Source organism: Paracoccidioides lutzii (assembly GCF_000150705.2).
Source record: "Paracoccidioides lutzii Pb01 unplaced genomic scaffold supercont2.5, whole genome shotgun sequence".
NCBI classification, from domain to species: domain Eukaryota; kingdom Fungi; phylum Ascomycota; class Eurotiomycetes; order Onygenales; family Ajellomycetaceae; genus Paracoccidioides; species Paracoccidioides lutzii.
The window spans coordinates 783594-806483 of NW_015440951.1; the positions used below are offsets into that span (position 1 = coordinate 783594).

The following is a 22890-nucleotide window of genomic DNA, read 5'->3' on the forward strand; positions in this document are numbered from 1 at the left end:
TTCTAATTATTTTCCTTCCCTCACCACTTTTTCTTTTTTGTATAATTAGTATCAAAGCAGCGATCCGACCCCAGAGAGGCTTGGATGAAGTTCAAAGCTTCCTGCAGCCTCTAGGCAGGTTCTAGCGAAATGAAGTAGACTAGACCGTTCCTGGACTAGCGTGTTTGCCCCTGACATTGCCAAGGCCCGGGTCCCGTGACCGTAAGACACGCCGCGTGAAACAACAAACCTTAAGAAAGTTTACATTTACAGACAGGAGCTCAAACCACCGCATTGCATTTCTCCTTGCACGCCGTTCTCCTTTTCCAACGGTGATACACATCCCCAGCTTACTTGACTCCCCTGATCAACGACCACGCCATATCGGTCGGTGTACTACAGGCTCTGGAGCTCCCTCTTCTTCCGTTGAATTCCGAACCTCATGATTCCGTTCCACATATCTTCATAGTCTTCTGTCTACAATGGAGGTCGTCTCGCCAGGGGTGCCCAACGGCCTGATTCCTCCTCCGAGTCAACCTCCATCGGTCGATCCAGCTACTGTCATCCAGTATTTGACAGAGTCTCTACAGAGCACTCTCGATGCGCTGAAAACAGACTTAGAGAGCGCGGGAAGCTTCTTATCTAAGGCAAAGTATCCTGAAACCGTCCAGAGGTGCACTCGCTTTGCCAGTGAATCTCAGGTTGCGTTATATGTCCAGAAGGATGCGGTGGAAACAGAGCAGACAAATGGAGCGGAGGAGGGATCCCGTATGTTTTAACTTCTTTTCAATACGTGAAAATAAAAATCTGAGATGACAACGCTGATTTCTTTGTATTTGAACAGCTTCTCCGGCCAGGTATATTTATTCACTCACTCTCGAGTTAGCCCTCTCACCTACGACCGTTGCATCTATGGCTTTTACTCGACAGCTTCAGCCTATAGATCCGAATCTCCCAATCTCCGCTCAGGTCCATGCCACAAATCTTCCGGGCTTCCTATCATTAACTCAGATGACCTTGAATCAGGGCACAGCCACTGTGTCTCCTCTCCAGGCTCTTCACACATTTGTAAATCATGTCATTTCTCCATACTTCGATGCCTACACACGTAACCAGGAAGGGGTTAGTGGTGTGAAGGGAAGGGGGGATAACGATGCAAAGACGGGAGTGCCAGTTACCAAAAAGAAGATTGCGGAACTCAAATCAAGTCTCCTGCAGCTCCAGGAGAACATCGAAATTCCAGTACTGAATCTTCCACTGCATGAAGTTGTTCAGGCAGCCTTGGACGAGGCTCTGGCTAGAGGGATTAAACCTTCTGCTGATCTCATCCCAGCAACTGTGCTTGAAAATAGCATGGTCTTGAACAGCATCCAAAACATTGTAAACGGGTGGATTAAATCAATCCAAACTACCACATCAATGTCCCGGGATGACATCAAGGGTTCTGCAATCCAGGAAATCAATTTCTGGTTGTCGATGGAAACCGCGCTGGAAGCGATCGAGAACCAGTTACGGAGTGACGGAGTCCAACTGACTATGGATATCCTCCGGCACGCGAAACGATATAATGTAACCCTCAGCTTTTCAGCAGATACCGGGCTAAAAGAAACTACGGAGACGGTTCAGAAATACAACCAATTAATGCGAGATTTCCCGCTTGATGAGCTCTTGTCTGCCACCTCCCTGAATAAGGTCCATGATGCCTTGAATCTCATATTTTCTCATTTAAACAAGAAACTTCGTATATGCCCATATCCTATTAAACGGTCGCTGTTGCTAGTGGAGGCTATTTCCGGTGATTTGGATACTCAAATACGCACCCTCATCCATGGGAGATCAATTATGCACTTGGGATTTAAGGAATTCCGCGCTCTGATGAGGTCCGCTCAGGTCATCTGGCGAGCTTGGGATGAAAATGTTAAGGAATTTACAAACGTTGCTCGTGATGCCATAAGACGACGGAACGAGAAATTTATCTCCATCAAAGTTGAACCACGGCATAGCGCCATCCAAGATCGACTGAAGTATATAAATACATTCCGCAACAATCACGAACAACTCCAGCGTACCATTGTGAACGTACTCAGGCCCAATGCCAGTCATGGTGGCATGTCGTCGGGTGCTGATGGTGATGGAGCTGTCGTTGGTGAGGAAATTGGTGACGTCGATGCTTTGGAGGAGGTTTCCCAAGCTTATGCATCCTTGAAAGACGTTGACGTTTTGGATGTGTCAGAAGAAGGCACTCAGATATGGATCCAGGCCGAAGCTTCGTATAACGAACGCACGTCTAGAGTAGAGAATTCTATAATTGCGCGTCTTAAGGACCGTCTTGCTACGGCGAAAAACGCTACTGAAATGTTCCGTGTCTTTTCAAAATTCAACGCCTTGCTTGTTCGACCTAAGATCCGAAGCGCCATTAGCAAACACCAGTCCGAATTGATCGAACTTGTGAAGAACGATATTGCCAAGCTGCATGAGCGATTCAAGCAACAGTATGGCAATTCCCAAGCTAGCCCAATGGCGCAGCTGCGAGATCTACCTCCCGTATCGGGTGCTATCGTGTGGGCTCGCCAAATCGAACGACAACTTGATGGTTATATGCGGAAAGTTGAGGACGTTCTGGGTGAAGATTGGGACTTGCACGCTGAAGGACAAAAGCTCCAGGCTGAAGGTAACATGTTCCGAAAGAAGCTCGATACGCGACCCATATTTCAGAACTGGCTACAGGACGTTCAAAGACGAAATATTACTATTTCCGGTCGCCTCTTTAAGATCTTCCGTAATCGTGCTGCTGGAAACGCGTTGGAACTTGATGTGAATTTCGATCCGCAGATTATTGTGCTTTTCAAGGAAGTTAGAAACCTTGTCTGGCTTAGTTACCAAGTTCCGCATGCTATCAACACCATCTCAAAGGAAGCTAAACGAGTATACCCGTATGCTATTAGCCTAATCGAAAGCGTCCGAACGGTCCTACAAACAATGCGCTCGATCTCGTCTATGGCTGACGTTTCTATTCTTTTGAGTGGTTACAAAAACGACGTCCAGACCTTGATTATGAAAGGTCTTCCTTTGCGCTGGGAGTCTTTTATACATTCCTATGAGCTCCACGTCAAGCAAGTGATAGCTAATGGGGCAGTCGATCCTTCACTGGCCCAAGGTCGAAGCGAAAGCAAACATGTTCAATTTGTTCGCAAATTTGCAGTCTCCGCTTCCGTCCTCCAATCGAAAACTTCGACGCTGTTTCAAATTAATGAGAATATACAGAAAGCTATTTCGGATCTCAAATCTTGCCCATATGATGCGTCTATCTTTCGCCAGCGCCTGGATGAGATTCAGAACGCCGTCGATAAATTGAATCTAGAAAATTATGTGAATCTCGGCTTCTGGGTCTCGAATATGAATCGGAAAATCGAACTCATTCTACAAGAACGTTTACATCGGGCCATAAGGGAGTGGATTATTGCCTTCCAGGAGATCAAATATGAGGAGAACGGTAACCAGCGACAGACATCAGTTTATAATCAGAGCTCAAAGACAACCGAGGACTCCGAAACTCAAACCTATACCATTGAGTTCCCAAAACTTTTCCATGAGATTTCCATGAGAAACCAAGTGCTCCGCCTCGATCCTCCTCTTGAGTATGCGAGAGCAAGCTGGTTTGACCATTTTAACCAGTGGATTGGAATTCTTTGCAACTTGGAGAAAATCAAGTCATCACGCTATAAGATGTCCATAGAGACCGACAAGTCTTTACTCTCCGAAACCCACTTCACAAACCTTCCTCAATATTGTACCAGCGAACTAGTGGAAGTATATTCGGTGGTTAGCGGAAGACTACAAGAGATCTCGGATTATGTGGATAAATGGCTACAGTTCCAATCACTATGGGATCTTCAATCCTCCCAAGTGTACGATGTGCTTGGCGACGATTTATCCCATTGGCTGCAACTACTTCAAGAAATCCGTAAAAGCCGCGCGACGTTTGATACCTCTGAAGTTGGCAAGTCTTTTGGCAATGTTAGGATTGACTATGAACAAGTACAGACCAAGGTCAATGCTCGATACGACCAATGGCAACATGAAATTTTGCATAAATTTGGCGGCAGGCTTGCGAGTCGTATGCGTGAAGTTCATGATGAAATTGTTGCTGCCAAGAAAGACCTGGAGAGCCAGACGCTTGAAGCATCCTCAACTGCACATGCCGTTTCGTTCATTACCATAGTCCAACGGTGCAAGCGAAAGGCACGAGTATGGGGTCCGGAGGTTGAACTCTTCCTCCAAGGTCAGGCAACTTTAACTCGCCAACGTTACCACTTCCCCGGCGACTGGTTACATGTTGAGCAGGTTCGCGACGATTGGAATGCCCTCAGCGAGCTTCTTGAACGCAAGAGTAAGATTGTGCAGGATCAGACTGATGCACTTCAGGCGAAAATCATCGCGGAGGATCGTGTGATCAGTAACAAGATTGCTGAAATTATCAATCAGTGGAATGAAGAGAAACCCGTATCCGGCTCGATACCTCCAGAGGAGGCTTCTCGAACGTTAAGTTCCTTTCAATCACGACTGGAAAGCCTCCGCTCTGAATCTGAAATGGTTACCAAAGCGAAGGAGGCCCTCGATCTGCCTGGGAGTCCTGAAACGGCTCTTTCTGCAGTGCTTGAAGAAGTGCAGGATTTCATGTCTGTCTGGGCCGCATTGTCGACAATCTGGAAGAGCTTGAATGAGCTTAGGGATGTACTTTGGAATAGCATCCAACCGAGAAAGCTTCGCCAATCCCTTGACGAGCTCATCAAGATGACGAAGGAAATGCCGAGTCGAATGCGACAGTACGCTGCCTTCGAACATATCCAGAATATTTTGCGCCAATTGCTCAAAGTCAATCCTCTCCTTTCCGACATGAAATCGGAGGCTGTTCGAGAGCGGCATTGGCAAAAGATTTTCAAAGCTCTTAAGCCCGGGAAGCGTTTCTCTCAAACTTCCCTTACCCTTGGTGATGTTTGGGATCTGCAACTGACCTCAAGTGAATCCGTTATCCGTGACATTATTGCTCAAGCACAAGGCGAAATGGCCCTCGAGGAATTTTTGAAGATGGTTCGCGAAACATGGCAAAACTACTCTCTTGACCTTGTCAACTACCAAAACAAATGCCGCTTGATCAGAGGTTTCGACGACCTTTTTGCCAAATGCAGCGAAAACCTCAACTCTCTCCAGGCCATGAGGCATTCCCCGTACTATAAGGAGTTTGAGGAAGAAGCCAGTTCGTGGGAAGATAAACTAAACAGAGTCCACATTCTTTTCGATGTTTGGATCGACGTCCAGCGGCAATGGGTGTATCTTGAAGGAGTCTTCACTGGTAATGCTGATATCAAACATCTGCTCCCTGTCGAGTCCGGACGGTTCCAGAATATCAACTCTGAATTTTTTGCTGTCATGAAGAAGGTCTACAAGTCCCCGTTTGTTCTTGACATTCTTGCTATTACCGGTGTTCAAAAGTCCCTGGAGCGGTTGGCGGAACTTCTTCATAAAATTCAAAAGGCTCTCGGAGAATACTTGGAACGAGAACGCATGTCTTTCCCACGCTTTTATTTCGTTGGTGATGAGGATCTTCTTGAAATCATCGGTAACAGCAACGACACCCTCCGTGTGGCGAAGCATTTCAAGAAAATGTTTGCAGGATTATCTGGTTTGCTGATGGATGATGATGGCAATATTGTTGGTTTTAGTTCAAAGGAAGGAGAAGAAGTCAGGCTGAAGCGCGAAGTGTCTCCTGTTAAGACCCCCAGAATCAATGACTGGCTCAGTGCTTTGGACATTAATATGAAGTTAACGTTGGCGGAACTGCTTGCGGAGGCTATCGAACAATTTGAACCCATATATAGGGCCCCCGAAGTAGACCAGACGGCATTTAATGATTTCCTCGCAAACTACCCTGCTCAGATTGTCGTTCTTAGTAGTCAGGCCGTTTGGACCCAGGCCGTCCAAGCCGCTCTAGAAGCCGGTGGCCAGGATTTACCCACGCTTTATGATGCACAAGTACGAGTCTTGGACTTACTTGCTGTCACCGTCCTTGGAGACTTGGACCCCATCACAAGAAAGAAGTGCGAGCATATGATTACTGAATTTGTTCACCAACGAGACTCGATTGCGAAACTCATCGAGTTCAACGCCACGTCTCCTTCTCATTACCTCTGGCTGTTACAAATGCGATATGTATACCAAGCTGAAGGAGACTTCTTGCAACGACTGCGCGTCCACATGGCCAACGCGAAGTTGGATTATGGTTTTGAGTATCTTGGGGTTCCCGAACGCCTCGTACGAACTCCGCTGACAGATCGCTGCTTCTTGACCCTCACTCAAGCGCTGTGTCAACGACTTGGTGGCTCTCCTTATGGACCAGCTGGAACCGGAAAAACCGAGTCAGTCAAAGCCTTAGGTCTGCAACTTGGTCGATTTACCCTAGTTTTCTGCTGCGACGATACATTCGACTTCCAAGCAATGGGCAGAATCTTCTTAGGGATTTGTCAAGTTGGCGCATGGGGTTGTTTCGACGAGTTCAACCGTCTTGAGGAGAGAATTTTGTCGGCCGTTTCGCAACAAATTCAAAATATCCAGATCGGGCTGAAGAATAGTAATGACGAGGAGAAAGCGCAAATTGACCTTGTTGGCCGCCGCCTGCGAGTCAACACGAACACTGGAATTTTCATTACTATGAACCCTGGATACGCTGGGCGATCTAACCTTCCTGACAACTTGAAGAAGTTATTCCGTAGCGTCGCAATGTCCAAGCCCGATAAGGAACTCATTGCAGAAGTGATGCTTTTCTCCCAGGGCTTCAAACAGGCCAAACCTTTGTCTAGACAAACTGTACCATTCTTCGACCACTGCGCCAAACGCCTGACGAAACAAGCTCATTATGACTTTGGTCTCCGTGCTTTGAAGAGTGTACTAGTTAGCTCCGGCGGACTCAAACGCTTGCGCCTTGCAAACTGCGATGGCGACCTTGGCCCCAACGAAATTATTGAACCTCAAATTATCGTGCAGAGTATTCAAGAAACAATCGCTCCCAAGCTAATTCGTGAGGATGTCGAAACCATGTTACGGATCCAGGCTGAGGAGTTCCCTGGGGTGGTGTATGTCCCTGCAAACTTCGACAAGCTTACTCAAGCCATTCGTGATATCGCTGTCGAAAACCATTACGTTGCTAGCGACACATGGATTTCAAAGACTTTGCAACTCTATCAGATCCAGGGTATCCATCATGGTGTAATGATGGTTGGACGGTCGGGAGCTGGTAAGAGTGCTTCGTGGAAGACACTGCTCGAGGCCCTGCAACGGGTGGAAGGGGTGGAAGGGGTTTGCCATGTTATTGACTCTAAAGTCATGGCTAAGGAAGCCTTATATGGTAACCTTGATAACACTACACGGGAGTGGACCGACGGTCTCTTCACTGGAATTTTAAGAAAGATTGTGGATAACCTTCGCGGAGAGGACGCAAAAAGACACTGGATTGTCTTTGACGGAGATGTTGATCCGGAATGGGTTGAAAATCTTAACAGCGTGTTGGATGACAATAAGTTGCTTACCCTTCCAAATGGTGAACGTCTTAATCTGCCTCCAAATGTCCGGATTGTGTTCGAAGTGGAGACTCTTAAATACGCTACTCTTGCTACTGTCAGTCGATGCGGTATGGTCTGGTTTAGCGATGATACTGTCACCCCGAAAATGATGGTTACCAACTACATCGAGTCTTTGAAAACAAAAACCTTTGAAGATCTGGACGACGATAGCGTTCCCTCTGGCCAGTCTTCCACAAAGACCTTGGAAACACAGAATATGCTTGCGAACTTACTGGAGGCACTACTTCAGAATGACGACCTCATTCTCAGAGCTCTCGAAGAAGCAAAGAAGTATAATCACGTCATGGAATTCAGTGATATTCGAGCTCTCAACACCCTCTTCAGTTTACTGAACAAATCTTGCCGGAACATTATCGAGTACAATATTCAGCACGTTGACTTCCCATTGGATCCAGAGCAAGCAGAATCTTATATGTCAAAGAAATTATTTCTGGCCCTTGTTTGGTCTCTTACTGGTGACTGTCCCCTTGGAGATCGAAAATCTTTTGGTGAATATGTCACGGGCTTCTCCACCATTGACTTGCCACTGCTTAATGAGTCCTCTTCCCTCATCGATTTCGACGTCTCTCTACCCAAAACTGAATGGATCAGCTGGCAGTCACAAGTGCCATCTGTCGAGATAAATACACACTCTGTTACGCAAACCGATGTCATCATCCCAACCTTGGACACCGTTCGCCATGAAGATGTCCTCTATTCCTGGCTTGCAGAACATAAGCCACTTCTTCTCTGTGGTCCTCCTGGTTCCGGAAAGACTATGACACTGTTCTCAGCCTTGAGGAAGCTTCCCAACATGGAAGTGGTTGGACTTAACTTTTCTAGTGCGACAACTCCAGACCTCTTGATTAAGACTTTCGAACAATACTGCGAGTACAAGAAGACCCTCAATGGCGTGGTTATGTCACCCAACCAAATTGGACGTTGGCTGGTGATTTTCTGTGACGAAATAAATCTTCCGGCTCCCGATCAATACGGAACTCAACGCGCGATTTCCTTCTTGAGACAGCTCGTTGAGCAGAACGGATTCTGGCGGACAACAGATAAAACTTGGGTAACACTTGATCGCATTCAATTTGTCGGTGCTTGTAACCCTCCAACTGATGCTGGCCGTACTCCTCTTGGTGAACGCTTCCTTCGTCATGCTCCCCTCATCATGGTCGATTATCCTGGTGAGCTCTCCCTTATGCAAATTTATGGAACTTTCAACTCTGCTGTACTCAAGATTATACCTTTGCTTCGTGGATATTCCGAAGCTTTAACCAAAGCGATGGTTCAATTCTACCTAGAGTCTCAAGCTAGATTCACACCCGCGATCCAACCTCATTATGTTTACTCTCCTCGAGAACTCACAAGATGGGTCCGTGGTATCTATGAAGCAATAAAGCCGTTGGAGAATTTGTCTCTTGAGGGTCTTGTTCGTATTTGGGCCCATGAAGCCCTGCGATTGTTCCAGGATAGGCTCGTCGGTGAAGACGAAAGAGAGTGGACTTCAGATGCTGTGAAGCGTATTTCACTGGAGAATTTCCCCACAATGGACGAACAGAAGGCATTGGAGGCACCAATTTTGTTCTCCAATTGGCTGTCTAAGAACTACGTCCCAGTTGAACAGGAGCAGCTTCGTGAATTTGTCAAAGCCCGACTGAAGACTTTCTGCGAGGAAGAGGTTGACGTGCCTCTTGTTCTCTTCAATGATGTCCTAGAGCATGCTCTCCGCATCGACCGTGTGTTCCGCCAGCCACAAGGGCATCTCATTCTCATTGGTGTAAGCGGAAGCGGTAAAACAACATTATCCCGTTTCGTTGCTTGGATGAATGGTCTCAAAGTGTTCCAAATCAAGGTCCATGGAAAATACTCGGCCGAAGACTTTGATGAGGATCTCAGAAGTGTACTCCGACGAGCAGGATGTAAAGGCGAAAAGATTTGTTTTATTATGGACGAGTCCAACGTTCTTGATTCAGGTTTCCTGGAACGGATGAATACTCTTCTTGCCAACGCTGAAGTCCCCGGTCTCTTTGAAGGGGACGAATTTGCCTCGTTGATGACTGCTTGCAAGGAGGGCGCACAGAGACAAGGGCTCTTGTTAGACTCCCAGGAGGAACTCTACAAATGGTTCACGCAACAAATTGTCAAGAATTTACATGTTGTTTTTACCATGAATCCTCCCGAGGATGGCCTCTCTTCTAAAGCCGCGACAAGTCCCGCGCTTTTCAATCGATGCGTCCTCAACTGGCTCGGCGATTGGTCAGACCAGGCTCTATTCCAAGTCGGCTCGGAACTTACCCAATCCGTGGATCTTGACAAGCCCAACTTCATTGCACCGGATAGCATCCCAGTTGCTTATCGTGGTCTTCATCTCCCAGCGTCCCACCGAGAAACCGTTGTTAATTCTATGGTTTATATTCACTACTCGCTTCAGAAATTCAACCAACGCCTACTGAAGCAACAGGGTCGAACAACTTACCTCACTCCACGCCATTATCTCGACTTTGTTGCTCAATATGTCAAACTTTTTAATGAGAAGCGAGAAGATTTGGAGGAACAACAACGCCATTTGAACGTCGGCCTTGAGAAGCTCCGTGATACTGTGGAAAAGGTCAGCGAATTGCGTCAGAGTCTTGCCGAGAAGAAGCGTCAACTCGAACAGAAAGATGTGGAAGCAAACGAAAAGTTGCAACGTATGGTCGCTGATCAACAAGAGGCTGAGCGACGGAAAGCGGCATCTCTTGAAATTCAGGCGGCACTTGAAAAGCAAGAAAAGGAAGTAGCCCGACGGAAAGAAATTGTCCTCGGCGATCTTGCTCGGGCTGAGCCTGCGGTTCTTGAAGCCCAGAAGAGTGTAAGCAATATCAAACGGCAGCAGCTTACTGAAGTCCGTGCCATGGGAAGTCCACCTGCTAGTGTCCGGCTTGCCCTTGAGTCAGTCTGCACGCTACTTGGCCACAAAGTGGACAGCTGGAAGACTATCCAGGCGATTATCCGTAGGGATGACTTCATTGCCAGCATTGTCAATTACGACAACGAGAAGCAAATGACCCGCCCCCTCAGGAACAAAATGAAAAGTGATTACCTTACCAAGGACGAATTTACCTTCGAGAGAGTAAATCATGCCAGCAAAGCATGTGGACCTCTTGTTAAATGGGTCGAAGCTCAAGTGAACTACTCAGAAATCCTGGATAGAGTCGGACCTCTCCGAGATGAAGTCGAACACTTAGAACAGCAGGCACTGCAAACCAAGGCCGAAGCACAGGCTATCGAAAATACCATCAACATTCTGGAAAATAGTATTGCGACGTACAAGATCGAATATGCAGGACTTATCAGCGAAACCCAAGCCATCAAGACGGAAATGTCACGTGTGCAGTTCAAGGTTGATCGTAGTGTTCGTCTGCTTGACAGCCTCTCCTCTGAAAGGTCTCGTTGGGAAGAAGGAAGCAAGTCTTTCGAGACGCAGATATCCACTCTTGTCGGAAATGTCCTCATTGCGGCAGCCTTCCTTGCATATGGTGGTCTGTATGATCAGCAATTCCGAAAATCGATGATCGATGACTGGCTGTACCAATTGTCCCAGTCGGGTATAAGCTTCAAACCCCACAACACTATCACAGAGTTTTTGTCGAACGCCGACGAGATGCTCTCCTGGCAAGATCACTCGCTCCCGGTGGATGATCTTTGCACAGAAAATGCGATTATTCTGAAGCGTTTCAACAGATACCCTCTTATCATTGACCCATCTGGCCGCGTTACCGAATTTTTGCAAAAGGAGAGCAAAGATCGTAAGCTCACTGTCACCAGCTTCCTTGATAACTCGTTTATTAAACAGCTGGAGAGCGCATTGCGATTCGGAAACCCGATCCTCATCCAGGATGCCGAGTATCTGGATCCTATTCTCAACCACGTTCTCAACAAAGAGTACCAGAAGACTGGTGGCCGTGTCCTTATCCAACTAGGTAGACAGGAAATTGACTTTTCACCCTCCTTCAAACTGTTCTTGTCGACAAGAGATCCCTCTGCAACCTTCGCACCGGACATCTGCAGCAGAACGACTTTCGTTAACTTTACTGTCACTCAGAGCAGCCTGCAAACTCAATCCCTTAATGAGGTCCTGAAGTTCGAGCGACCTGATGTTGATGAGCGCCGAACCAATCTCATTAAACTTCAAGGCGAATTTAAGATTCACTTACGCCAACTGGAGAAACGCCTCCTTCAAGCCTTAAATGAATCTAGAGGCAATATTTTGGACGACGACAATGTCATCGAGACCCTGGAAACGTTGAAGAAGGAAGCTGGTGAAATTTCGCATAAGATGGTCGAAACTGAGGGGGTTATGACCGAAGTTGAAAATATCACACTCCAGTATGACATCATTGCGCGGTCTTGCAGTGCTGTTTTCGCTGTCCTGGAACAACTTCATCACCTCAATCATTTCTATCAATTCTCCCTGCATTATTTTGTCGATATCTTTCACACGGTGCTTCATCAAAATAAACGCCTCGCCCAGGAAAAGGACCATGCCGAGAGAGTCAACATTATTCTCCAAGACCTGTTCATCACTGCCTATCAAAGAACTTCATTTGGTCTTCTCCAAAAGGATCGAATTACTCTTGCAATGCTTTTAGCTCAGGCTTCACCTTATACTATGGACAAGGGCATAATCGACACTATTCTAGACACGAGCGTTGAGGGGTGTGACGTATCCTTAGACAAAAATCTTCAAGACACCATGATGGCCAAGGCGTCGCAAATGTCGCTTTTTAAATCAACTATCGCCTCCGTTACCTCTGAAGATTGGGAAAAATTCCTCACAGAAGAGTTTGCGGAGAATTTTGTCCCTACAGTATGGGAGGAGGACACGAGACCACGTGATCAGCAACTGCGGTCCCTTCTCCTGGTGAAACTCTTCCGCATTGACAGATTCGTCCCTACAGCTGAGCGTTTTGTTACTGAAGTCTTTGGCAGGGAGCTCTTTGAAGGCAGCGGAGATCTCAAGGATGTTGTCGAACAGGTCACTGCCACTGCACCAATTTCCCTAAGCTCGAGCCCCGGTTTCGATGCTAGTTATAAAGTGGATGGACTTGTTGAACGCATGCACGCAACATGCGCAAACATTGCTATGGGTTCGAACGAAGGACTTGAAAGCGCAGACAAAGCTATCAGCAACGCAGCAGCAACGGGCACATGGGTTCTTGTTAAGAACGTACACCTCGCACCGTCTTGGCTTCAGAGTCTCGAGAAACGATTGGACTCTCTCAAACCACATAGCAATTTTAGACTCTTCCTCTCCATGGAGTCGAGCCCGAAGATTCCAGTTAATCTCATTCGGGCTTCCCGCGTGCTGATGTATGAACAGCCGGCGGGTGTCCGTGCGAATATGAAGGATTCACTCTCGTCCTTGTCTCTTAGAGCCAGTAAACCGCCCGTGGAGAAAGCCCGTATCTATTTGCTGCTCTCTTTCCTACATGCAGTTGTTCAGGAGAGGCTTCGTTATGCACCTAACTTGGGATGGAAGGGTTTCTGGGAATTTAACGACAGTGATGTAAATTATATCTGCTCCCCTCCAACTTCCCTTCCTTAACCCAAATGTTGAACTATACAACTAACGTCATGAACCACACAGTACGAATGTTCCGCGTTTATAATCGACACCTGGGTCGATTTAATCTCCCAAGGTCGTTCCAACGTTGCCCCACAGAAATTCCCATGGGATCTACTCCGCACCCTAATCACAGAAACATATGGTGGGAAAATCGATGACAGCGAAGATTTCCAACTGCTCGAGAATCTTGTTAACACCATTTTCACCCCCGCAGCGTTCGAGGACGAGCACAATCTTGTCCCAGGGGTTGAAGGCGAGGAGTGCCTCAAACTGCCCTCGGGCACCAACATTCGAGATTTCGTCCAATGGGTCAATCGCCTCCCCGAGCGCGAGCCTCCTACATACCTGGGACTTCCGGCAAATGCAGAGAAGCTGCTGCTGGTTGGATATGGCAAAGCGGTGATATCCAATCTTGCGAAGGTGACTACCCTTCTTGATGAAGGGGAGCAGCTGATGGTTGAAGCCGCAGCTCTTTGATTAAGAAATCGAAGCAGGAGGTGGGATTTGCTTTTTTTTTTTTTTTTTTTTTTTTTTTCTTCTTTGTTGATTTATAAGAGTCATGAAAAAGGCCAAAAAAAACGAGCGCCTTTTTAGGCGTTGGGGCATACATATATCTCTGGTTTACTGTTTCGGCAACTTTTCTTTCGTTCTTTGTTTTGGTGGAAAGATTACAGGAGGATATACCCAGACTACAATTTCCCTTTCTACTCTCTGGCCTTTCGTTTCTTACTTTTTTTTATCACTTTTGATCTCCTTCCTTTTTAACCCATCTCTTTTGTACCAATGTGTTAGAATGGCTTGGCTTGCTATTTTGATTTTCTCTTCGTTTTAATGTACTGCTATCAAACCCCTGGCCTAGAGATTACCTTTTTCCTTCGTACTCTTTTATTTATTTTTTTCCCCCTGTCGCCGTCCTATATGTCTTCTATCTCTTCATTTTCCCTCTTTGCTGCTGTGATTATATTGAGAACCTTCTGCCTTTTTTCTCACCCCTTTAAGCTACAATTTTAGCCTTCTGCTTTGTAATTAACCCGTCCTCTTCGGGGCGAGATATCGAATGCATTGTTTGTTGGCTCTTTCAGGTCCCACCTGCTGCTTGCTTCCGTGTTTGCCCCGGAATTGGTCCACAGTCTGATTGATAAACCATTTCTTGCCTGGAATTCTCTCTCTCCCGAAGTCACGACAATCGAGTCCGATTCCCGTGACATCTTGGCGGTGATGTCAGCCAATCCTTCGTTCGACAAGCCTCTGTTGGTTTGCACCATTTGCACTCAGTCGAACCTCACAGCAATTGTTATACTATTTCTTCTTCATTCCTCTTTTATCTTTTCTTTTTCTCCGCTCTCTTCTCCTCATGCAGCCCTACTTGGGTTACGGCTTGCTGCTTGCCCTGATAGAGAGACAAGCAAAAGAGCAAATGTGAATCTTCTCATATCTAGCCCTCCTCCCCTTTCGGCTTATAATATAGTTTTCGATTGGCTATCTCTATTTTCTGACTTGTTTCTTCCTAGTCTGTTTCCAACATGAAACGCCCCCCAAGACTTCGTACAAATACCGGGGTCAACACATCAACATCTTCAAATTCCATTCTCTGGCGTTTCCCATTGTTGCAGGTAAACGATATCAGGCTGCGGGCATCGTATGTAGGAGATCAGGTACCTGGCTTGCGTATTCTGCTTGGTAGGCTGGCTTTCTTTTCTCTTTTAACAGCAGATACCTAAGATATCTTAAGATATCTTAACACGTGTATTATATATTTGTTATATAAACTGTTACGTTTTATGTCGTGGTGTTCTGTTGTTCCCGATTACAAGGATTGATCCCCCCTCCATATTCTGTGGTTGAGTTGGACGTATATAGAACTCTTCCATATGCTAAATCCAGTGTTTACCAGCCTTCCTATCTTCCCTCAGGACAAATATACAAATATCTACTTCCAATGAGGACCTTTCCCCGCCCTCACCACCCATCCCCGTCATAAACACTCCAGATCTCCTGAAGCCCATACCTCCTATCTTAACCGAAACCAACCCATATTTAAACCCCGCCTTCTCAGCTCCCAATGGAACACAGTACCCGTCGCAAAACCCCCAGTCCTCAACTGCAAAATATGCATCCAGCAAAGAATCCAGCTCCCAACCGCCCCATTCCCCAACCCTAGCAATCTTCACTGCCACAAAGGAAGCAGACATCCTCTCCGCCCTCCGCCTCGTCTCCGATAGCGTCGCCCAACAACGCCAAATCGCCATAAAATCCATAATCTCCCACCCAGCCATCCAAGCCCTATCGATCATAACCTTCCTCACAATCGCCAAACTTCTCTACACAGGCTCCCCCAGCGACCTCGTCCTCATGCTTACCCTCTGGACACTGGCGGGGTTATTCGCCCTCCTCGCAATTCGATACATGGTCCGTGGTTACTCTGCCCTTGCTGAGCACGTGGGGAACTGGTCATGGCTTTCCGCCAGCTCCGTCAATGGCATTTCGCACCGCAGAGATGAGATTCTCGTCACGAAATGTGGAGAGGATATCATCGCCGTGCTCGTGCTGAGGATTGCGAAGACGGTGAATAGCACGGATACGGTCTGTTTGCGGCCACGGTTTTCTAGACGTAAGAGCTCTGCGAGGTGGACGGGTATTATTCGTGCATGGAGTGTTAGGCAGTCGGATCGACATCAGGGGGTGGGCAGAAAGCTTCTGGAAGAGGCTGTGGCGTATTGTCGATTGCGGACCCTTGATGGACCAATTTTTGCGGATGATCATGCTAATGCTGCTTTGATGCTGCCCAATGTTTTTAACGTCAAATTTCGGGAGCATGAGAGGTGGGCATGGGGCTTTTTGGAGGCGGTTATTTTGGAGCAAAGCGGGCGGTAGATTGCTGCCTTTTTCTCGTTTTTGGTGTTTCTTTTCTCTTCAGTATATGATTTGACAAGATATGATACCTTCGTTTTACCCACATGATACCCTCAATTTATTAACCTATTTAGCAAGCTGGATTTGCTACTTTCTTCTCCGTATTTAGTTTTTCTTTTCATTTTTCCTTGGATATTTCCATTGCCATTTCTCCATTCTCTTCTGGAGACATATATTCATTGATTTATTGGGGTTGGTTGATATGGTATCGCAGCAAAAGAGCAAAGACGAATTTCACTAGGGTGGCAGAACGGAAGTTACAAATTGAAGGAACGGTCCTATGAGAATCTCTGCTGGTTTTGATTTCACGATTTTGTCGTTCTACATCAATTCTGTGGGTTTTCGAGGCTTCGCTGGCCTAATAAGTCCATACAAAACGAAGATACCAATTAAATTTCATTTCCTCATTGGGTTGACTCTCCTCCAACCTCTGGTGGCTTTATATATTCACTGCCTACCTGAATCCTACCCGTGCCCTATCCTTTCGCTTTCTACTAAATTACTAAATTGAAAAAGGATTTAGAGCCGGGCATTTTACATTCCGACGGAGCGTGGTCATAGCGGAAGAAAAGTACAAACACTCTTTCCAACGAAAAAGCGATGGAGTGCGGGGTAACCGACGCAATCCCTAGTTATGACGCGGTGTTACAACGTCAGCCTTTTGTGTTTCGTGGACGCCTGACAGGTTCAAAACGATGGTGGCGGGAATTGGGCCTGGTCTAGATAAGAGAGCAGTTAACTACCCTGCTATTGCTTGATTTAGGATGTGTGAGAGTGGGAAATAACTATGGGGATACGTCAACAGCATGTTTGATCATTGGGAGTTAAAATTTGATGCCCAGCTATGTTTCATGTTGGTTCAATACTGCAGAGTTACATGCTTCGACGTTAAGTGAGGGAGGGTTGAGAAACAGGATCAGCCAAAAAAAAAAGAAAAGAAAAGAAAAGAAAGAAAAGAAAAAAGGAAAAGAAAAGAAAAGGAAAAAGAGAAAAGGAAACCATAAAGAACAGGCAAGATCCCCACTATAAACTCTCATCATTAATTCAAGAACCAAGTTCTCTTGTTCGTGGGTAGATGTGAACTCCTCCGAACTTCGAGTTCAAGGGACCTACCAAGTACACATGCACAGATAAAAACCGCTCCCCCACCCCAACCACCCACAGCAGCTGGAAACCTTGCCATGAAAGTTCCAGCGAACATCATCAACATTAAATTCTGATGTCTTCTTGCACGTCAATGGCGTCAAAATCCCGGATTTCCGAACAACCAACTGGCTCGAAGAATGCCTCGAACAAACCAGGTAACAATACCAGGTGTTTGACGGGCCTGATACAGCTCGAATTCCATGTCAACAAGGATAACAATTTTAGAACCCAATTAAATCGCACTGTTTCACATCGAGATCCAGGATCCAACAATGGTTCCCGGTTGAACGGGGGTGACTGTCTCGTTTCAGAATTTAGCGGGTGGAGGTTAACGTTGACTGAAGGATCATCATAACCTTGACAACGCTTTTGAAAATCGAAGTAAAAATGAATTATGGCTGAGTTGAGCAAAGAATTATGAGACATCTTCTGGCGAAACCCTGCTTTTATTCCACAGCGGATGAGCCGCTGAGCGAAAGAAAGATTGGTGGTTGACCATAGCCACCTATTGTTATTATTTGTAACTAACTGTGGAGGCGGTTCCACGGAGCTTGTTTCAACCTCCCATGGACATCCAGATGAGAACCTCGAAATGTTTTGATCATAAAGATTCACTATACTTGCAGAATGGAACTTACAGATACTGGAAATTCAACGACTCACAGTGATAGTTTGAAAGCCTTCGCCACACATTGTCAGGAGGGCAACGCCTCCGCGACGCCATTTTCCCTCCAGAGCACCAGCACATATGACCCATACGAGGAGTTGGCGGGCACTACTGGAGCTAGATGACTTTATCCCGTTAGTTACGTTAATGGGCATTTTTAATTGTGCAGCCGCCGGCACGGATAACAGAATGAGATGAGCAGTATCGTCTACTTTTGTATGAGTGCTCAAGGTCTCTGGGTTTTTAAGGCTAACTAGTCAGTTACTGTCTGCATGCCTATGAGATTGCTGCAGCATCGGTCTTTAAAACCTGGAGCACTAATTCAGGTTCGAAACTCTTGCGATCATTTATTCTATTTTAACTTGCTCTCTATGAAAGACAACATTTGATACGTGATGAGCAAAATGCTTAATCAATCTCACAACCAGCGAACCATGGGTGGTCCAACACCTTGTGTGCTTTGTTCGGCGTTTGAGGGTCCAAGCTTGTCATTCTCTGGATGGGGTCTTTGAACTACTCATCAGAGATGCTCGGCCATTCGGAGGATGGTCTATAGGAATGATAGTCTGCTATCTGATCATCCCACAGTGTTTCAAGGACCTGTCTGGCATTTGACTCCGTCATATTCACTGACATGTGTCATGACCCCATTAAATCTTTGTAGGACCCCCAAAAAGGAAACTTTATCAAATGGAACAATCCTACCACAGTTGCAAAGGAGAAAATGCCAACTAGCTATGCACAAAACCGGCCTGGGCAGCTAAAGAACCCGGACACGGAAATGAAGAGAAAGATCTGGGGGTTCGTCCAGGAGAAGGGAAAACCGTTATCGTCCGATTCATTTTATTTCTCATTTCACATCTAACTAGATAACTATCTGTGCCCATTTTTTTAAGTTTCGACCTCTCTCCATACTCCTTTCTGCTCTCCTCCACAACTGCCCCCATAACTATCCTTCGCAGGTTATCCCAAACAAAAGTCCCGAAAAATCCAAACAGAAGATCCGGTCGCCGCTCCTCTCGAAATTTCGCATCAATATGTAGTCCGATCTTTTCGCACAAACATAGGAAACACTTAAACCCATTCTCCCTTCTCCCATATTTTGCACCTGACATGGCGGAATGCGGAGTGCCTTGACAATTCCCAGACGATCAACAGCACGGTGAAGAGAACGAGCTCCAATCCAGGCAGGGATACACGGGAACAGCACCACATCCTCAGAAGCAATCTATTCGTCTATTCGAAACCGTAGACAGGATTTCCCAACTATAAATTGGTCAGAATATCAAGGCCACGGTAGCAGAAACAAAAAGTGTGTTGTTATTACCCCGCAGACTGTCTTCCCTTTTCCAGAGAAGACGTAGGGGCGGCTTGGGGGGATGAGGTGTAATTAGAATTTAAAACAGAATATACCACTTACACCCTTGAGGACGAACACCACCTTTTTCGTAACCAAGGGGAGGCAACATCGATTAGCAGTGCTTATAGAAGCGGTGCCAGTGCCAAGGCAAGCAAAGGGGGGTTACGTGTATGTGCCATTAAATGGCAAATAACAGAAGTTGTCGAGGCGCAAAATCCGCATGCACTGTGCTATGCTTACATCTTGGGTATTTACAGTCTATAGAATAAGGTCAGCTTCAGGACAATTCGAATCAAATTCCTCCCTTTCTTTAATGTGCAAAGAACCAAAACTAAGGGGGTTGCAGGGGAAAAGCATACCTTACGCTTCCTGCCAGGATACTTCGTACCATCCAGCAAAATAACAACTCTTCGAATAATCTAAGTAATAACATCATTCAAAACAAAAAGTGAGTTCAATTAGCGAATCAAGACCTACCCATATTACTCTTTTTCTTTCTCCTCTTGTGCTTTTTCTTGCCGCAACCAACAAGGATGAATATCAACAAAACATCAAGAGGTAAGAATCCTTGGGAAGCTTAAGTAACTAATGCGATGAATAGAAAAAAAAAAAAAAAAAAAAAAAAAAAAAAAAAAAAAAAAAAAAAAAAGGGGGGGAAAAATACCTCCTTCAAGCGTATGATTAGGACCGCCCGGATGGTGTCGTAGACATCTTTCTGCATCCGTATCACACCTCCACGACGGGCAAGACGACTGCGTGCGGGTCGGAGATTAGTACAATTAGAGCATATGGGCTTCAGTCTCACCGGCCTGAATATGATATGGGGGCAATATTCCAGTCCAACAGCGTAACATGTCAACTCTTAAAAAAGGGGCTTATAGCAAACCGGATCGCAGGCTTAGCTACACAGCAGGGAAAAATGTTAAAAAATAAAAATAAAAATTCTAGTTATTATATAGTCTGCAGCTAAAACAGCAGATATGAAATTCGGGTTTGGCGTGCATGAAAGAAAAGAAACAGATGGTTAGGGGGTTGCAGGGTCCAAATGTCACACTTACTAACTCCCATGATATTATCACGCAGGCGCTTCCTGAATGTTTGAAAATGATTGAAGATGCTGTGGTTAGAGTTCTTTTCTTCTTCTTCTTCTTTATGCAGAGAATATTAATATAAGGGTATGTTGCGATCAGGGGGAATAGAAGGTGGTATTTATCACCTAAGGACAAAGTGTTTTAAAAGGAATATATATAAGTAAAACTCACTTGAGTCGTCTAGGAACGAATTGAACAACATTTGAGCTATTCCGGCCTTTTCGAGGGTGGACGGTTTCCATTCCCTTTTTTTTTTTTTTTTTTCTTTTTTTCTTTTCTTTTTTTTCGGTTTGTGGTGTATGAGATTTCGAAGGAATGGTTGCTGTTGTAAGAATGTAGGGGAGTAATGGTGGGCAATTTGAATGGTAAAGGGAGGAGGGAAACGTTGGTTGGATGGGAAGAAAAGAGCAAGATGTGTAGAGGAAGAGATGGGGGGCATGGGAGGCATGGAGAGGTAGTGTGTTGTTATGTTGCTGTGTTCCCGCCACTGTGTTATGTGGGTTGATATACCCTGACTGGGAGGGAAGAGGGGTTGGTAGGTAGGGAGACGAAATTTACCGGTAGATCTTGGATAGCTTCGATTCGATGCTTGAGGGAGAAATATTGCAATCTCATGTGAGGTAGCGAGGAAAGAACATGTATATATATATATATATATATTATATCGAGTTCAGTTTTCTAATCAGAACAGCAGGAAAAGCTTTCCGGTGTCATTCAATTGTGATAATAAGAATATGTGATGGGAGGAGCTTATATGCCTCCGATCAGGGACGCATAACGCCATAGACAAGTACAGGCGGGTTGGACGTTCAACGCATACATAAACCATAAAGGGGTTCAAAGGGGGGTTAACAGGAGAAAAAAGCAAAATTAGAAAACACAACAGCCCAACGCCAGTTCATAAGTCAACCGTGATAAACGACCGAATTGTCTCGCTAACATGATGGGGAAAGAGAAAAAGAGAAAAACGCGGGTTTAAGAAATAAAAGTTGCTTCCAGATAGAGAGTGCCATGCTCACTCTCTTCTGAGTCCCCAATGCGAACTTTCAGTGGGAGCTTGTCTTGGGGAGCATACTGCAGGTATCGTTAGTGTTACAGACTTCGTTTTTGTAACTAGGATTTGGCCATCGGGCCCATCTCCTTCTTACCTGAAAAATGTATGGTTTCGTTCCTGCAACGCTTCCAGCTATGGATTTTATAATCCCTGGAACCTCTGCCATAACATCGACACGATCAAGACGCCGGCCTAGAGAACCCTCCAAAACGGCACTGATGGGTTTACCGTCCTTTGTCTTTCCATCCCAGGTGAGCCTGACCGACTTAGGTTGAGGCCAGGACGTATAGTCGTCTTCTTCGGATTCGAGATGGACAGCAGGTTGCACCGGTCCAGCACATACGATCTCGCCGTCCTTCACGACGCCGCCAACACTCACAACAGTAGATCCGTACGAAGGGGGGGTTGTGAACTCCATGAACACGGCAGAATATGTTGGAGATTGGAAAGTTCCAAAATTCCACCGTGCAGCTAGAGAAGGGCACAAGACGATGGTTAGGGTTTCCATCACACATACACCATATAGAAGATTTTGCTGGTTTGTTGGTTTACTTGTTTTGGATGGATTGTGACAGGAACATACCAAGATGATGGGGTTTCATGCCTTGGAGGGCATGGATAAACACCCCGCGGCCTCTGAAATCAATCTCCCTCTCCGGAGAAATAATAATGCCCTCGACCTGGCATTGTGGCCAAAAGACATGGCGCATGCTACCCCACGGATTTTTTGGATCCGTGCCAAAGTATGAGGTGCCATCTCTTCCGGCGGCGAAACCGGGGGCGGTCCGTTTCAGAGTGACGTTGACCAAGCTATCGGGATTCATGGCTGATTTGATGGTGTAAGTGTCACCTTCAGCATTGAGGGTGAGGGCAATATTTTCTCCGCCAAAGGAGAGCATGTCCTCGTCGAACATGTAATCGTGGATGGAGTCCGAACACCACCTATGTTCCGACTTGCCGTCCGTGGCATAGATCTTGGAGTTGAAATGGCAGGTCGTGTGGATTCCGCTGTGATCAAGAAAGAAAAGAAAAAAAAAAAAAAAGAAACCTCTTAGTAAAGTTGTCCCAGGAGAAAAGTAGAGGGCTTCACAATCTCTCGATAGTTCTCACGCGACATTGCTATAAATAACCTGGAGCATGGCGATATCTCCATTATCTGAGAAGAGATAGAAGGTCTGGGTCTCCACGCAAGTAGATTGCATTGCCTTCCATCGCAAGTCATCCTTTGTCAATTCGTGGTATGAGGTTGGCTGTCCGTGTGCCTGTGCCGCGACTGACTGGATGGCGCTCGGGCCATAGATGGGTTCTTGAGTGCCGGCAACATTGGCCAACCTAGATTGCCAAGGGAAGGGGTTAACGGCAGGATACCAAGGGTGCCAACAGAGGGCAGAACAGAGGCACACGGATGGATATGGACCTACGTTTGCTTGAACCAGTTCATGATGTGGGA

At 46.1% G+C, this 22890-nt stretch overlaps 4 protein-coding genes across 4 annotated transcripts; 2 read left to right on the forward strand and 2 right to left on the reverse strand.

The window, feature by feature from the left end:
* Positions 1 to 461: 461 nt before the first annotated feature.
* On the forward strand, positions 462 to 13686 carry PAAG_11490 (dynein heavy chain, cytoplasmic; the record flags this gene model as incomplete). The annotated part of the gene is made up of 3 exons (XM_015847133.1): positions 462 to 747; positions 824 to 13149; positions 13231 to 13686. The coding sequence occupies 3 exons, from the start codon at positions 462 to 464 to the stop codon at positions 13684 to 13686; spliced, it is 13068 nt and encodes a 4355-aa protein (XP_015703265.1).
* A 1046-nt stretch (positions 13687 to 14732) lies between these two features.
* Positions 14733 to 16083, forward strand: PAAG_11491 (hypothetical protein; the record flags this gene model as incomplete). The annotated part of the gene is made up of 2 exons (XM_015847134.1): positions 14733 to 14889; positions 15104 to 16083. 2 exons carry the CDS (start codon positions 14733 to 14735, stop codon positions 16081 to 16083), a joined length of 1137 nt encoding a protein of 378 aa, XP_015703266.1.
* Positions 16084 to 17331: 1248 nt separating this feature from the next.
* On the reverse strand, positions 17332 to 18090 carry PAAG_02423 (hypothetical protein; the record flags this gene model as incomplete). Its single annotated transcript, XM_002795671.1, has 2 exons — positions 17332 to 17634; positions 17932 to 18090. 2 exons carry the CDS (start codon positions 18088 to 18090, stop codon positions 17332 to 17334), a joined length of 462 nt encoding a protein of 153 aa, XP_002795717.1.
* A 3271-nt stretch (positions 18091 to 21361) lies between these two features.
* PAAG_02425 (survival factor 1) lies at positions 21362 to 22881 on the reverse strand (the record flags this gene model as incomplete). Its single annotated transcript, XM_002795673.2, has 5 exons — positions 21362 to 21460; positions 21535 to 21911; positions 22024 to 22448; positions 22551 to 22772; positions 22862 to 22881. 5 exons carry the CDS (start codon positions 22879 to 22881, stop codon positions 21362 to 21364), a joined length of 1143 nt encoding a protein of 380 aa, XP_002795719.1.
* Positions 22882 to 22890: the final 9 nt, after the last annotated feature.